General features: G+C 43.1%; 1 protein-coding gene across 4 annotated transcripts in view; it reads left to right on the top strand.

Annotated features, from left to right (window-relative positions):
- jak1 (Janus kinase 1) overlaps nt 1–18,217 on the top strand; it is a 159,648-nt gene that overhangs the window by 95,446 nt on the left and 45,985 nt on the right. For all 4 annotated transcript variants that reach the window (XM_041207570.1, XM_041207566.1, XM_041207567.1 and 1 more), the window contains 4 exons: nt 7,010–7,166; nt 7,277–7,440; nt 12,430–12,784; nt 16,298–16,486. In XM_041207570.1, the coding sequence (XP_041063504.1) occupies nt 7,010–7,166; nt 7,277–7,440; nt 12,430–12,784; nt 16,298–16,486 (865 nt within the window). The remainder of the gene's footprint in view (nt 1–7,009; nt 7,167–7,276; nt 7,441–12,429; nt 12,785–16,297; nt 16,487–18,217) is intronic.

Raw genomic sequence — 18,217 nt, 5'->3', positions numbered from 1 at the left:
TACCTTCAGGACCTCTGTCATGAAAATATCTGCTAATTTCCTCTGGCGCTCCCACAGAAGGGGAAAATGAAAGATTACAATGGTGTTCTGATAAGTAGAGTTCACTTACAACTTTCAGCAGTAATAGGGATATGAGGGTTTCATTATATGGTTTGTTAACACTTAATGGGGGCAATATAAGATGAGAAGAAAGATAGGCTGAAGTTTACTTTCAATCCACACCTGGCCCATATTTTCTTCCTTTCCCATTTCTGACTTCCCCTCTGTCCTCCCTCCTAAGGATTAGCAGCATATCTTTTTCTTAGGAGGTAAAAGGACTGAGGTTTGGGAGAAGCCATTAGCTGTTGCAAATCTTGTGTTTGCAAACTATATACTTGCAGATCTCATTTTGGTTAGTGTTGTTGGGCCTTGTTTGCCTTTTCATGTCAACATAAAAGATTCCTTGGCATTAATTGAAGAGGAGTTGGGAATTCATTCTAGTCAACATTCCTTCCTCAAACAACACCAATTGCTAATTAATCAGTCATTTCTGTCATTTACATTTTGCAGTATCTTGCCATTTAAAAAAATGAATCACATTTCTCTATGAAACAAAAGTGCCTGAGCTTAAAAAGTAAATAATTGGATCTATAACGTCGGGTGCATTTGAGGATGTGGTGAGGCGGAATATAAATGAAAACTCTCTCTATTCCCTTACTGGTTTCTCCCAGCTGTGCCACATTGCCACATTTTGTTTCTTAAAACTTTTTAAGTTAATAGCACCTGAGGAATAGGCATTTTTCTGAACTCCTCTGTTAACAACATCAGGTGCTGACAAAGTACAGTGATCTCCAATGATCTCCAAAATGAGATCTGCAAGTAAATAGCTTACAAACACTTGAGATTTGCAACGGCTAATGGCTTCCCCAAAACCTCATAAAGGCAAAAAGAGGAATCTTCCATTTGGTAAATTCTGCTTTTAGAAAACCATTAGGAAGTTGAAGTTTCAGACAAACATTTCAGTTTTGGTCGATGTTCAGCTGGTTTGTTTGGTCTGTACTACTATTAAAGTGGGCAGAAAATTGTTTCATTTGCCAGAAAAAAGTAACCTCGACTATTAGTGGGGTCAATCAAGTCTAGGTATGATGCCTTCAGTGTTTCCATATGTATGAATTTTTAAGCCAAATGAATAAAACGTCTAAAAACTCTGCTGCAGGTAAGAGCAAACGTTTTTCCCCTGAGATTTATCAGGCAGAATAACAAGGCATTGTGCAATGGGACTTTCTATTCCAAACAATAAAGGATACTCCTTAAGACCCAAGAAGACAAGACCTGTATCCTGCTGGATATTCCCACTGACACACTTAACCTTCTTTTCCACCTAATTTGTATGGCATTGCTGTGATTATTGTCCTTTACACTTCTGGCTTGTTCCTCATATGGTGTGTTTGGTAGAGAACAAAACTCAAAGGTGCAGAAACAATAATAATATGACAAATAAAGAAAAAAACATGGGCTGTAATGGAAGAAAGAGAGTTTGGAGTCTGAGGATGAGAGATACTCATCTGTCAGACGCAAAAGTCTGATGTAGCTAAAATAAAAGAATGCAAATCATTTTGTGATGACATAAACAGCATTTAGAATTGTACAATAGTAATCTTCTAAAATACATACATTAGAATATATTTTTTTACATTTCCTGATATTGCATTAGTCCTGAAGGCTTTTTGGAGAAATCAGTCAGTGATGATGTAATCTGCTCAGGTCACAGCACTTTGAGTACTGTGTCTAGTTCCAATCATCGAGAAACGGGAGGCTGCATTTTGTGCCCTCACTGGGCGTAAAATAGGGCAGGTGCCCACCCCACCACCTTTCCACCCACCCCAGAGCTCACCCCAATAATGCGGGTGGTAGGCAGGCGCCGAAATCGGCAGCCTGCCTGTCCTATTTAAATAAATAATTGGAAGTCAACTGAGCTTATTATCAAGCCAGTTGACCCCGCTAATATGCTGCCCACACCATAAAATGGCTGACATGGTCAGACGGGCAGGAGTGGGCAGGCTGCTTTTTATAAAACCTTTTCAAACGGCAGCAAAGAAGGAGGGCTTTATCTTCAGGTAGGAGCCCTTTGTGCATTGGGCAGCAGCTCCCTTTCTTTCTATCCACTTGCTCTATAAAACACACCAATCCCGCGCCCCACTTCCTAAACCAACCAAACCCTCCCTGCCCAAGACCCCAGACTTACCTGGCTCTGGGACCCATGTGCCACCTTCTTGTTGCTTCAGGGGCAGTCCTGGCAGTGCCCACTAACATGCTCTTGGCGCTGCCAGGACTGCTGGAGCTGCTGGTCAATCGGATTGGCTGGTAGCCCCCCGAGGGTGGGACTTCCTCCCCAGCAAGGGGTGGAAGTCCCACACTACCCTATTTTGCTCGCCTGCAGTGCATTATAGCTGCGGGGCAGGTTGGCTGAAGCAGGTTGGCCTCACGCCGACTTTGCTTCCAAGGTCGGGGTGGTGGGGCATCTTTCTCTCCACTGCCCCCACCCCACCACCACTGTCATAATGTGCTGCCCAGGGATACAAGGAGACAATCAAGTGCTGGAGGCAATTCACAAAGGATAAAACTGATCCTTAATGTCAAGGGTCTGCGATGTGTGCAAAGACTGGCTATGCTTGATCATTTCAGCTTGGTAAAGAGTTGTTGAAAAGATGATCTTTTAGAAGTATTTAGGGTAGTATAGAGTATAGAAAATATATCTATTGCTTCAAATTAACTTTGAGTAATTAGATCTCGAGGCTTTTAAATGTTGCAATTTAGGGGTAGATTCTGATATGATTTTGCTGCCCATTTGAAACAATGCATCTGTTGTCTTATTGTGAATAATAATCCACTGGATTTAATTATAAAAGTGAGAATTCACAGCTTAATGTAACCCTTCTCTAAAATCTGAATACTGAATAGTTTCAAACTGCTAATAACAAATTTATTCTTTGATACACATCTTTTCAGAGTGTGGTTCCATTATTAGCTTTTTATACTTGCTCAGTGTTATCTGGTCACTAAATAGCCCCTGGAAAATTTTGATGTTTTTTCACGGCAGAGCGTTAGCATTTTAGTAACCTTTTCTAGAAAAGCATAAAAAAAATCCATCTCTGATTCCTGTGATGTTCAGTGAGTAAATTCATTGCCCACAGTGGAACTGAACTACACACGCCAAGAAAGGCTTGGATTTGATCCTGAATCTACAGTGGTTTATCAGATCTCAGCCACCATTTAAACTCACGTGAAAAATATCCACCTGAATTCCAGAGGTCTGCTGCTTCATCTCAAAGTTCAGGAAAAGCGAAATGTATGAGAGAGGATATTGAGATGAATTTTAACAAGTGGGTTGGTGTTGAAGTAAAATTTTAAAAATGTGAAACCCACTCCCAACTGTCCACTTCCAGATTGAACGGAGGTGGGACATGGACAGACACCAATCTGGTCTAGGAAGTAGCTTTATTAATATAAAGTAACATTTTAATGAAGCTGTCAACCTCTGATTTTACTTGCATGAAAACAGTGACCAGCCACATTCCCCATGCCCTGTGAAGCTCAGCAGCTGAAGGGAAGCAAGGACAAGCTCCTTGCTCCATGCAAAGACCTATGAGTCATGATTTGGAGCTCCCCCACCCTTGGATCAGGGACCAGGCACCCACCCTGACCCTACTCTTTTTCTGGGTGATGAACAGGGAAGTGAAGTTGAGACCACAATCAGATCAGCCATGATCTTATCAAATGGTAGACCAGGCTCGAAGATTGAATGGCCTACTCTTATTCTTAACTCTTATGTTCCTACCCACTCCTACCCCAAGAATCAAGGCTAAGACCACTCCCCACTCCCTCCCCTGCTCCCCAGGCCCATGGATCAGACTTACCTGTTGCTACGGCCTGTTCCTGAATCATTCTCGCCCAACTGGTAGCCAAGTCTGTCACTCAGGCTGATTTCTGGGAAGGGAATCAGTCAAGGACAAAAGACACATGCTGTGGAAACTCCATGTGAGGAAAGTCAGACTTCTGGGTTTCCCATCCGATAACTCCCCACTCCCTACCTATGTACCTCAGTCCTGTTAATATCCTGACTATCATTTAAGTGGGAACTGCCTAATTTTGTTCCTGTATATGCAAGAGTGTGTGTGTCTGTAAGTGACTAGAAATCATCCAAATATTTGCATAATCTCTTAAATCCTTGAGGAAAAGAAACTTGCTTCTGCGCATTCACCTGATGCTGCCATTCTCTAAATAGCCAACTAGATAAAAAGAAAATGGGTATTCTGAACAAACTCAGACAAAACTCCAGCCTGCAATATGAACAGGGAACCTTTGCAGTTCATGTTCTGAGCAGTGGTTTATGGTTAGGGGTTTGGATATGTTGTGGCCCAAGACAAACAAATGCTATAACTCATGAAATGCAGGGACATCAGAATAGGCTGGGTATACAATATGGATATTTGCATTTGAGTAATGTACATGCATTTTGCATCCTTTTTTTAAAGTACAGCAAGCTTACATTTTGTTACTTTAGCTTTACCAATATATTAACTTTTATATATTGTAATATATTTCAAATTTCGTGGAGAGTATATTTTCGCTGCTCCATCCCATTTGCATCAGGCTGCATGTATGCATGCATGAAGGTGAACAAGCTGCTCCCAGGCCTCCACCAAAGTTGTTTGAAAGCGATAGTTAGAAGTATAGGATGATCCTGGCTATGATTCTGCCACACAAAGAGGCTCCTATATTTTTTGTTGTCTCTACATAGTGAAGATCTCAGCAGAGTATGGTGGGGTTAGCAGGAAAGACAATGGATGCTGAGTTACACAACTTAAAGTTTCGGCATCAAGCTTCAGGTGGAATGTAATTTGTTGCTGGTTTTATCAACAATTTCAAGCTTCATTGGTCTGTTCATTCCCTTTGAGTCAGGGAACTGTTATTGACACAGATCAGTTGGTTTATTTTTAATGTACAAATGGAACAAGTTGGAAATGGTGCAGCAGCTCAGTCTGTAGTTGCAAAGAACAAATATCAGAACTTATCTGTTTTCATGAAAACATGAAGGATACACACCAAAACCTATTTTTTTTTCACTTTACAGATGTTGATTGTCTGGCTCTGCATTTCTTCTTGTCCTTTTTATTTTGATGGTTGTTTTTGTTTGGCTGATTTGGAATAGCTATTTATAGAAGCGAGCAGTGTGTGGTGCTTTTTGGCATGGACTATGTAAATACCATTTTGACGCAAACATTTGAGACTGCGTCTGCTTATCAGGAAGACCCAGACTTGAGATATTTGCTCTTGAATCAGCCTTGCACGGGTTTCTTGTTAAAGTACATAAGTATTGATAATCCTTCCAATATCTGGCTATGTTTGATTAAATATAATAGAATTTGGTAGCTATTCTTGATGGTTCTGTAGGTAGGTGCACTGACCAGTAAGGAAAGCCCCAAGTTCAATCCCCAGACTTGACTGATCTCAGACAGGATAGCTGTAGACAGGCTACGATTGATGTAGATCTTTCTGGACATGTTTATCTGGCTGGGTTCCTGCTCTTCTGATAGTTATTCATGGAGGCCTGGTGGAAAGTGCTCATGGCAGGTGAGACAGGTGACCCAGCTATTGTACAACCTGCCTAGTTGTACTTGCAGAATCATACCTTACAGCCAATGTTCCAGACACCACCATCACCATCCCTGGGTATGTCCTGCCCTGTGGCATAGTGGTATACAGTCAGGAGGGAGTTACCCTGGGAGAGCTCATCATCGACCCTGGGCCCCATGGAGTCAAGGCATCAGGTCAAACATGGCAGAGAAGCCTCCTGCTGATTACCACTGATCACCATCACCCCTCAGCTGATAATCAGTGCTCCTCCATGTTGGACATCAATTGGAAGAAGCACTGAGGGTGGCAAGGGCACAGAATGTACTCCTGGGTGGGGTACTTCATGTCCGTCACCAAGAGTGGCCTGGTAGCACCACCATTCACTGTGCTGGCTGAATCTTAGAGGACATAGCTGCTAGACTGGATCTTCAGCAGGTGGTGAGGGAACCAACAAGAGGGAAAAACATACTTGATCTCATCGTCACCAACCGACCTGTCACAGAAGCATCTGTCCTTGAGAGTATTGGTAGGAGTGACCACCACACAGTCCTTGTGGAGATGAAGTCCTGTCTTTACCATGGCAGCTGGTGGAATAAAAATCTGGAATTGAAAGCTAGTCTCAGTAACGGTGACCATGAAACTATTATCGATTGTTGTAAAAACCCATCAGTTTGCTCTTGTCGCCCAGGGAAGAAAATCTGCCGTCCTTACCTGGTCTGGCCTACATGTGACTCCAGACCCACAGCAATGTGGTTGACTTGTAATTGCCCTCTGAAATGGCCTAGCAAGCCACTCAGTTCAAGGGCAGTTAGGGATGGGCAACAAATGCTGGACTTGTCAGTGACGTCCACATCCCATGAAAGAATAAAGAAAGAAAAATGTTCAAATAGCTTTCAAACACTCACTGTGTAGAATTGTTACTTATATGAGTTAATGAAAGGTGGTCAGCATGCTTACTCAGTATGAGTCAGCTGTTCATAGTACTTTGACATCTTTTGAGTCACTGTTTCATTCTTAAACCTCCTGTAATGATGAAATCAGTCTACTGAAAAATGTCTCAGCTGGCCAATGCCTCGATTGGTAAATACACGGCATGCTGTGGAATTGAGCCTGCTGTTAGGTTACTAGTGTTACTTTAAAACAAGAAAATCTTGTAGGCAAGTGCCTGGATTCTGTTTGATGTCTTCCTATTGATGTCACAGCCACAACTGAGAATTTGTGGAGACTGTGACAATAAAATAGAGTGCTAAACCACCCATAACATAGCAGACCGGAAATCAAATGCTTTGTGCCACTAATGCCTGTCTAGTTGTACATCTACAGTATCCATTACTCTCTGCCATTGTTACCACATTGACTGAGTTCCAGTACCAACAATACCCTGTTTCTTCAGGTTCTTCTTTGGAAACTGGCACGGATCCAATGAAAATGAGCAACCTATCTGGAGACACTCTCCTATAAGAAAGCAGAAAAATGGCTATGATCCCAAAAGTACTGAAAACGGAACTCCTCTTTTGGATGCAAATTCCCTGGAATACCTGTTTGCTCAGGTAGAATTTTAAAAGAAAAGTTTTTGAAATTGGGGTTGATCAAATTCAGCAAGTTCAAAGCCTCGAGGAACTTCAGTCTAATTTGTAATTGATCTGAATTTTTCTTCTAGGGACAATATGATTTGATCAAAGGTCTAGCACCTGTTCGAGATCCTAAGAATGATTATGAATTTCATGAAATAGAGAATGAGTGTCTGGGAATGGCTGTACTGGCCATGACCCATCAGGCTCTTCACCGGAAAATCCCACTGCAAGAGATTTCCAAGGAAATGAGGTAAGATCGTGAAGAACTGTCAGAAAAGGGGGTAGGGATGTTACTTTGGAATATAATTTTTTACATAGTAGCTTTCAGAAAACCTTTCTTGTTCACCACCAAATTATTGTAAATTATAAAGGCTTGAATTGGTCATTGGGCTAAACAAGACCCTCATCCGAACATCCCCTCTCCATTGTCTCACCAAATGTTCCAATCCTTCCCCTCTTCAGAAATATATTTAGTTATCACTTGAATCCATTTATACTGTCTGCTGCAATGGTCCTTTCTGCTTATTTAGCCCTCAACTCTGAGTGATGAAATTTTATCTGACTCCCATCTGGCATTAACTTCCTAATTATTAAGTTGTGTTTCCTGGTTTGGAACAATGTCTGTACACAGTTCCTGTCTACAAAACCATACTTTACCGTTGGCATGTTTTGTTACATTTTTGTGTCAAGGTTTTCTCAGTTGAATGATGATCAGCTGCTTGGCAAGGAAGGATCAAGTCCTGCTTCCTCCCCGGACTCCACTAAGAAAAGTTGATTTCCTGACAGGTTCATCACTTGGCACAGTCAAAGTGGCTGCCCCATTCTGCAAGGGAACAAATAACATCAGGGTCTTATGTATGTCATAGGACATTTCCATTCATTAAAGGCTGCATCATCAGTACCAGGATATTAAAAATATCAGAATGAGGGAATGCAATGGGAAATAGAGCCACTCCAATTCAACCGCTCTGTTATTCCTTACCTCCTGCATCGCCAAGAAAATGGGTGAAGAACCAGTCAAGGCCAGAGATGTGGAGATTCTGCCAGAAGTAACAGCAAGACTACATTATGATGTTTTGTTCCAGCAGCTGGCCAAATAGAAAGCCGCAACTGGGAATAGGCACTGGCAAACAGGAGAGAAAAGTTACCAAATAGAGTGAGGGGAGGCCAGTTATCAGCAGGGAAGTAGAGACCTCAGTTGGTGGGGTTTGGGAAAGGGAGAGACTATGATTGATGGGGTGGGGAGTGGAGAATGAGAGAGAGAGAGAGACTATAATCAGTCGGAGGGGGGGGAAGAGAGAGAGAGACTGCAATCAGTGGGGGGGGGGGAAGAGAGAGAGAGAGACTGATCAGTCGGGGGAGAGAGAAACTGTGATCAGTGGGGAGAGAGAGGGACTGCGATCAGTGGGGGGGAGAGAGAGAGAGAGACTGTGATCAGTGAGGGGGGAGAGAGAGAGAGACTGCGATCAGTAGGGGGAGAGAGAGAGACTGTGATCAGTGGGGAGAGAGAGGGACTGCGATCAGTGGGGGGGAGAGAGAGAGAGAGACTGTGATCAGTGAGGGGGGAGAGAGAGAGAGACTGCGATCAGTAGGGGGAGAGAGAGAGACTGTGATCAGTGGGGAGAGAGAGAGACTGTGATCAGCTGGGGGGGAGAGAGACTGTGATCAGCTGGGGAGAGAGAGAGACTGATCAGCTGGGAGAGAGAGACTGATCAGCTGGGAGAGAGAGACTGATCAACTGGGAGAGAGGGAGAGATTATGATCAACTGGGGAGAGAGAGAGACTGTGATCAGCTGGGGAGAGAGAGACTAATCAGCTGGGAGAGAGAGAGTGAGACTGATCAGCTGGGAGAGAGAGAGAGATTATGATCTGCTGGGGAGAGAGACTGATCAGCTGGGGAGAGAGAGACTGATCAGCTGGGGAGAGAGAGACTGATCAGCTGGGGAGAGAGAGAGACTGATCAGCTGGGGAGAGAGAGAGACTGATCAGCTGGAAGAGAGAGAGACTGATCAGCTGGAAGAGAGAGAGACTGATCAGCTGGAAGAGAGAGAGACTGATCAGCTGGGAGAGAGAGAGACTGTGATCAGCTGGGAGAGAGAGAGACTGTGATCAGCTGGGAGAGAGAGAGACTGTGATCAGCTGGGAGAGAGAGCGACTGATCAGCTGGGTAGAGAGAGAGTGTGATCAGCTGGGTAGAGAGAGAGTGTGATCAGCTGGGTAGAGAGAGAGTGTGATCAGCTGGGTAGAGAGAGAGTGTGATCAGCTGGGTAGAGAGAGAGTGTGATCAGCTGGGTAGAGAGAGAGTGTGATCAGCTGGGTAGAGAGAGAGTGTGATCAGCTGGGTAGAGAGAGAGTGTGATCAGCTGGGTAGAGAGAGAGTGTGATCAGCTGGGTAGAGAGAGAGTGTGATCAGCTGGGTAGAGAGAGAGTGTGATCAGCTGGGTAGAGAGAGAGTGTGATCAGCTGGGGGAGAGAGAGTGATCAGCTGGGGGAGAGAGAGTGATCAGCTGGAAGAGAGAGAGAGAGACTGATCAGCTGGGAGAGAGAGAGAGAGACTGATCAGCTGGCAGAGAGAGAGAGACTGATCAGTTGGGGGAGAGAGACAGAGACCGTCATCCCTGGTGGGGATAGAGTGAGAGACCGTGATCGACAGGGGTGAGAGAGAAAAGGAGAGACTGCAATCAGTGCAGGGGGGAGAGAGAGCTAGAGAAAGGGAGAGAAAGAGAGACTGTGATCAGCTGGGGGAGAGAGAGAATAAGATCAGTGTGGGGGTGGAGGCAGGGGGAGAGACTGTGATCAGCTGGGAGAGAGAGAGAGACTGATCATCTGGGAGAGTGAGAGAGAGAGAGAAAGAGAGATCAGCTGGGGGAGAGAGAGAGAGAAAGAGATCAGCTGGGGGAGAGAGAGAGAGAGGGACTGTGATCAGCTGGGGGAGAGGGAGAGAGGGACTGATCAGCTGGGAGAGAGAGAGAGAGACTGATCAGCTGGGAGAGAGAGAGAGAGAGACTGATCAGCTGGGAGAAAGAGACTGATCAGCTGGGAGAGAGAGAGAGACTGATCAGCTGGGAGACAGAGAGAGAGACTGATCAGTGCGGGAGAGAGAGAGAGACTGATCAGCTGGGGGAGAGAGAGTGATCAGCTGGGGGAGAGAGAGTGATCAGCTGGGGGAGAGAGAGTGATCAGCTGGAAGAGAGAGAGAGAGACTGTGATCAGCTGGGAGAGAGAGAGAGAGACTGTGATCAGCTGGGAGAGAGAGAGAGACTGATCAGTTGGGGGAGAGAGACAGAGACCGTCATCCCTGGTGGGGATAGAGTGAGAGACCGTGATCGACAGGGGTGAGAGAGAAAAGGAGAGACTGCAATCAGTGCAGGGGGGAGAGAGCTAGAGAAAGGGAGAGAAAGAGAGACTGTGATCAGCTGGGGGAGAGAGAGAATAAGATCAGTGTGGGGGTGGAGGCAGGGGGAGAGACTGTGATCAGCTGGGAGAGAGAGAGAGACTGATCATCTGGGAGAGTGAGAGAGAGAAAGAGAGATCAGCTGGGGGAGAGAGAGAGAGAAAGAGAGATCAGCTGGGGGAGAGAGAGAGAGAGAGGGACTGTGATCAGCTGGGGGAGAGGGAGAGAGGGACTGATCAGCTGGGAGAGAGAGAGAGAGACTGATCAGTGCAGGAGAGAGAGAGAGACTGATCAGCTGGGAGAGAGAGAGACTGATCAGTGCGGGAGAGAGAGAGAGACTGTGATCAGCTGGGGGAGAGAGAGAGACTGATCAGCTGGAGACAGAGAGAGAGACTGATCACTGGGAAAGAGAGACTGTTATCAGCTGGGAGACAGAGAGAGACTGTGATCAGCTGGGGGAAGAGAGAGAGACTAAGATCAGTGCAGGGGGAGAGAGACTGTAATCAGCTGGGAGAGAGAGAGTGAGACTGATCAGCTGGGGGAGAGAGACAGAGACCATCATCCGTGGTGGGGATGGAGTGAGAGACCGTGATCGGCAGGGCTGAGAGAGAAAAAGAGAAACTGCAATCAGTGCAGGGGGGAGAGAGCTAGAGAAGGAGAGAGAAAGAGAGATTGTGATCAGCTGGGGGAGAAAGAAAGAGAGAACACGAGAACAGAGGAGACCATAAAAACTGTCCAGCCTGCTCCACAATGTGGCTGATCCTCAGCTTCAACTCCACTTTCCTGCCTACTCCCCGTTTCCCTTGATTCCCTGAGACACCAAAAATCTGTCTATCACAGCCTCAAATATATTTAATGATGGAGCATCCACAAACCCCTGTGGTGGAGATTTTCAAAGGTTCACAGCTCCCTCAGTGAGGAAATTTCTCATCACCTTGTCCTAAATGATCAGTCCCTCATCCTGAGACTGTATTCCTGTATTTTAGATTCCCCAGTAGCCATAATAATCTCTCAGTGTCTTCCCTATCAAGCCCCTTCAGAGTCTTGTATGTTTCAATTAAGATCACCTCTTATTCTCCTAAACTCCAGAGAGTCACTTAACCTGTTGTGGGTTGTGCATTGTGGGTGCACCTACACAATAGGGACTGTAGCAGTTCAAGAAGACAGCTCAAGACCACCTTCTCAAGGGCAATTAGATATGGGCAATAAATGCTGCCCTAGCCAGCGACACCCACATCCCAAAATGAATTAAAAAAGTATAGCCCATTTTACTCAACTTCTAAACATAGGATGACCCTCTCATTCCAGGGACCAATTTACTGAACCTTTGCTGAACTGCCTCCAATGCAAGTATACCCTTAAATGTGGAGACCAAAACTACACACCTGGGATGGAAAGTAATTATTTACCCCATTTCAGGCTTCCAGCACGCCTTTCACACAAGTTGATGCTATTCTTGCGTATGCAAAGTGGGCTATTTGGCCACAATCTACTCTTGTGAAGGCAGTTTCACTAGCAGCCAGGAAACGTTCAGAGGTTGAATGTTGAGCTGCAACACAGGACCTTAGAATGTCTGCAACGCCAAATCTCATGAACTGTGGTTCTGTAGTATTAGCCTCTTTGAGTATTAGGCAATGGCACCATATCCCATTAGATGTTGAGTTAATTTGGAAAAGAATAACTAAGATATCACATCCTTTGTGTAAAATATCAGAAATGTTATCTAAAATCAATTTTAAAAACGCAGGGCAATGCTAATTGTGGTGTTCCATAGTGCAAAAATAAAATAAATAAAGGACAGGTAACATGTTATTGGAAAATACAATTTTCCTTGCTTTCTTTCAGTTATAAGCATTACATTCCTGAAACATTGAACCGAAGCATCAAACAGCGAAACATCCTGACCAGGTGTCGAATCAATAATGTCTTCAAAAATTTCCTGAAAGAGTTCAACGATAGGACAGTTTGCGATAGCAATGTGTCTCCTCATGACCTCAAGGTCAAGTACCTGGCTACCCTCGAGTCTTTGACGAAGAATTTTGGGGCAGAAATATACAAACCAACAAGCCTGTTGATCTCAGCAGAAAATGAACGGGCAATGCCCAGCTATGAGCCCTTTGAGAAGGAACAAAAAGAGAGAGAACATGAGGTGATGATCACAGGAAGTGTAGGAATAAAATGGAGACGTGCACCAAAAGAGGTAAGAGTTCATTCCCCGCCCCCATCTTGAAACACAATTTCTCCCCTTGTTTCCTGCAAGAGATAGCTGCTGTTGCAGTCCTTCAGTATTTCATCCTAATGGTACCTCACGTATGAGCATAATGAATATCGACACAATATTTAACCATGGGAGCATCATAACACTGCCTGTTCCTGCCTATTTCTAGCAGGTTTTACTAGGTAGCAGACAGGAGTAGCTAACTTATTCCCCTTTGGAGTTCAAAGGAGATCTGTTGTAGCACTGCCAATACCACCCAGGCTTAAATCAACTAACTTAATTCTGACTAGGGATCATCTCTGAGACCTTTATCTGTACCACCACTGGTACATTGTGTGGTAGTTTATTATTTTTTTACAGTAAAAGAGTCATAAGATTTTTGAGTGATTTGCATGGGACAGCAGTAAATGTGGAACAGGCTGACAGACAACACTTTGTGGTATGCATACATAAGTTGTTAACCTAGTTTATGACACTTGTGAACTAAATTGTGCCAACTTTTCTAGAGGTCTGTCCTGTGAACCTGTTTGCAGATCTTGCAGGATATTCAAGAGTTTGGCACTGCCCTCCTTACTTAACAATACTGGTCTATCTCCTCTGGTCATGTTCATGCATTTAAAAAAAAATTGAGCCCATAAATAAATAGCCTTCTCCTTATCCACTTCAAGAAGAAAAATAAATAAACCGATTGAGCCCCTTATGTTGCTTCATTATACAAATAAGTAAATCCACAGATGGAACTTATTTTAGTTGGATAAATAAAGATGTAACACTCGTGTACTGTGGGGCAGCATGTTGTTGGACAATGTACATCAAAACATAGCAGGGGTCAGGCCCAAGAATCACTTGAACCTGGGGAGTAATTTGATTGCATTAACATTGTTAACCATGGGGAAGGTGGAAAAATACATCAGATATTCAGAAGTCTGCAAAGTGTGCTGTGCTGTTCATGGAAGAGGGAGGAAATTATTGGAACAAAGTTTAATGCTAAGTTTTAACTTGTTAGTGTGTTATATTTTACTGTTTGCTTTTTACTGTTTGCTTTCTACTCAGTGCCACATGACAGGAAAAGAAACAGGCAATTTCATTTTATGTGCAATCTGTTTCTCAGGATCTTTGCTGCAGCACAACTTGTTCTTGCACAGTGTCCTGCAAAACAAAAGCAAACATTGAAAAAAAGCACAGAAACCTGGGATGGGAGACAAGTTTCAGTGTCAGGCACTACCCAGTTCCTTTTTTGGTCACTTAAACCCACCGAGTTTTACACTGGAGCTTGAGTCAGAGACTCTGGGTGAAATCGATCTTTAGCAATATTTCAGTGGAAAGAAAATTTGTGTGGGTTGTAAAATAGGCTGTTGATTATTGTCCATTTTGTTACTGTTGAAGACCAAGTTCACCCCCTGCAGTATTTTATAGAAAATATGAATTGCTGCTTACAACCACATTGGTAGTGTTCAGCCCAAGGGAGTTTTGTTATTTGTAATAAGATGTGTAAGACTCTTTCTACATGTTGGTGTGTTATCTGCTACTACAAGGAAGTGGCAGTGTTTTTTTACTGAAACCACTTCCTCTGTCAACTCAGGTTAAAGTGTTTTGAATATGAGTTTTGAACTAGAAAGAGAGAAGTGCAATGCTTTGCTGATTATGGCATGTTGCTATGCCTAGATTTTAAATTACAATAGGCCTAATCTCAGCTGGATAATCTGAGCCTCTAAAAAAGACCTGAACCTCATTTTTAATCTGTGAGAAATGGCCATGTTGGGGTCGGACAATCAATGTACTCCCCACCCGATTTTACGCTCTATTGACATCTGACCTGAACATGCCTCATTCTCAATGGGTGTGTTGGGTTAAAATCAGGGCTTCTGTGTACAAATATGCCAACCTAAAAACTAACAAAAATTAACTCATAGTTTCAAAAAGTTAACACAATCCTCAGTAAAAAATTTCTAACTTCTACATGTATGGCCCCAAGATGTGAAAGTAAGAAGTTAGACAGGCTTTGTAACCTAAGATGTATCCACTTGTTTTTGAAGGCAATAAACACAAGTACATGAAAACTTGGTGCATTTTTCAAGGGGTCTAGGGACATGCTCCACTTGATTTCTTTTTACAAAACTGCATTCTGATTAATTTTAAGCACTTTCATATTTCACAATTGATAAATATTTAAAAGCAGTGATCAAGCAGATCAGTGCATACCCTAAACTTACTTCAAGAGTCATTCTCCCAAATCCAATCAGGTCAAATGGACATTTTACCCCTCTGGACTCAGTTACAGAAAGCACTTCATCCAGCTCCTGACTTTTCCTCAGACACTCCTTTCTCCAACCATCCTCCTCTCCCCAGTTCATGCTGGCACTCTTTTCTATCTCTTGCCTAAAGTTCAATTTAGCACTCCTGTGCTCCTTTAACTTGGTTGTGCTTCATCTTCCCTTTCAAGCTAGCACTCTTCCCTATTTCTGTTCTTCCCAGGATTCATGTGGCACTCTCCCTATTCACTCTATCTTGGTCAAAGTTGCCATTCTCCTTCCTACCCTCCCTGAAATTCTGTAGCCAATTTCTTCCATCATTCACATTGCATTCTTTTTCTTCCAAAAAATAAACAAGTGCAGATACTCGGTGAATGCTACTGAAGTAGCTGAAGATGAAGTTGTCTTAGTCTATTCAGTGCTTAACATGTCCAACCAATGCAGAGTGGCAATCAAAAAACAAATGTAATGTTGAACTTTATAGTTAAAACAGTAGAATACAAGTCACAGAATTACCAACCTGGACAACATGCACAATTACAGCAAGTTGATCAGGCATTTAGAAGGAACAGAAAAAAGGAACCAACCTGATACTAAGGTTAAAGTAGCTCAGGTATCACAAACATTTGGAGAACCTAGGATTGTTTGCTCTGGAGAAGAGAAGGTTCAAAGCATATATTATTCAATTATTCAAAACCCTTAAAGGATTAGATGAATTGAACTCCGAAAATATGTTTAAGATTGCCAGAAACTCCAAAATTGTGTACACAGACTCAAGCTTAGAAGGAAAATTAGAGAAAGTTTAGATTTGACTAAACTTATGAAGAGGATAGAGAGTGCTTTAATATGTTCAATCGTTGGGATCATGAACTGTATGTATTTCACAGATTTATTTTCTGACAAAAGTTCTCCATAAACACTTCCTGGTTTCCAGAACTAATAAAGCTGAACGCCCTCTAAGAGGAAGTGAAATTTGGAAAGGGAGAGGTGTCACATGCTTTCTCCCAGCTAACTCAAGAACAGTGCTGGAAGACATGTTCAGTGGATGTGGTCCAAATACAGACCATCCCACAAATAATTGGTATATTGAAGTATTATGACTTGGTCCCAAGTGAGCAGTCAACTATATTTTCCTATTTTGTCAGAATGATCAATTTTGTAGTAAGCCCTAAGATCTAAAACCATCAACATGTCTCCTCAGTTTATATGTTTTGTAACATTGCTTTTCTTCTCTCTATTTAAGTCTACAGTGAATTTGAAAGAGAAGAATAAATTGAAGAAGAGCAAGAATGGCAGCAAAAACTCTAAGACTGGTGAAAGCAAAGATGTTCAAACTGAGAGCTGGAACCTATTTTCTGACTTTTACGAAATCACGCATATTGTCATAAAGGACTCCACTGTCATCATCAATAAACAAGACAACAAAAAATTGGTAGGTTATTTCATTATCCATTAGTTTTCTCCCCATCATATTGACCCTTGCTGGGTTACAGTTCTGTGAGCATCAGTCATTCTCTGATGAAGTACCCAAGCAACATTATTTATGAGACAAGGGAGCAGGGTGAGGACGGGTTAAATCTTGCAGCCAAATTTTATTCTATTTATAAACAACTTTCAGACATGAGCTTCTCCAGTAGGGATCACTGCATAATGATCTCGAGCAAAAAAGAATCATTTAGGCTATCGAGGGATATGAAGCAAATGATGTTGGGTACAGGCTAGCCATGATCTAATTTAATGGCAGAAGAGGCTCGAAGCTTTCACAGGCCTATTCCTGTTCAATGTTCTAAAGTTATTATGTATTAAATCCTTTTACCATTACATTTTATCAGAGAGGTGGAATTAGGAAAAGGTGAATATATATTGCCAGTAAGGGCACTTCATCCCACTATGTTTAATGAGTAAATGTTAGAGCTGCCAGTTATGAAGAGTGACATGATCCTAGCACTGTACTTAATGTGCTTGAGTTTTAATGCTGTTAATGGAAGGATAGTTGTTTGGATTTTGAGCAAGCTGCTAAGTGCTGATGAGTAATCTGTAAAAGATTTTCATAGCCAAGACTGCCAAATTCAGAATGAAAGGGGATAAATAGTTTTTTGTTTAAGTTTCAGGTGAATTTCATGTTCATCAAACTTGAGAAAGTTCCAAATTGGGCTATGAAGCATATTGCCATTTTTGTCTTCCTCCAAAAGACTTCCTTCAAGAATTGCATCAATGTGAAATGTTTTATACTGCCTACAGCAGTCCCTAATGCATTCTTGGTAGCTATAACCATGGTGCACTATTCCTCCTTATCCTTCTTGACCTCTGCAACCTTTGGTACAATTGACTCTCCTTCAACAGGTTTCCTCTGTTGTGTAGCAGAGTGGGACTGTCTTATACTGGTCCCATAATCAGAGCATCTACAGCAGTGGCTCATCTTCCTGCCCTGTACTATTACCTCTAGATTCCCCCATGGATCTCTCCTTGGATCCTCCTATTCTTTATCTACATGCTGTTTCTCGGCAACATCACCTGAAGACCACATACACTAAGGACTACTTTTCTACTTTTGCATCACCTCTCTAGAGCCTTCCACTGCCTCAGTTCTCTGCTGACTTGTCTAATATTCATCCCTAGATGCTTTGCAGTTTCCTCCTCTTAAAAATTGCAAAGACTGAAGCTTCAGTTCCCACATGAAGTCTATATGCGTGGCAGCTACTCCATCCCCTTCCTGGCTACTATCTCAAGTTGAAGCCAATTGTTTGTAACCTCACCATCCTATATGACTCCGTGTCGAACTTCTGCACGTGCTCTCCACTGCAAAGACTTCCTACTTCCTTCTCCGTAGCATCACCTGTCTCCACCCCTGTCTAAGTTCATCCATTACTAAAATCTTCATGCAGTGTCACCCCCTGGACTTAAATATTCCAATATTCTCCCGGCAGGTCTCCTATCCTTCACCCTCCATATATTTCAGTTCATCTCAAAACTCTGCTGCCCATATCCTATCCTACGCCAAATCCTGCTTGCCAATTACTTCTGTGCTCAGCAGTCTACATTAACTCCTGCGACCCCAGTGCCTCTAATTTAAAGTTTTGGTTGTCATGTACAAATCTCGTCACGGTGCCTCAGCCTCTCTCCGTTTCTGTATCCTCCAGCACCACATTCCTCTGAGAATTCT

Source organism: Carcharodon carcharias, chromosome 16, assembly GCF_017639515.1.
Source record: "Carcharodon carcharias isolate sCarCar2 chromosome 16, sCarCar2.pri, whole genome shotgun sequence".
NCBI lineage: Eukaryota > Metazoa > Chordata > Chondrichthyes > Lamniformes > Lamnidae > Carcharodon > Carcharodon carcharias.
The sequence above is the reverse complement of the archived record's forward strand: the minus strand, read 5'-3'. Positions and strand labels throughout refer to the sequence as shown.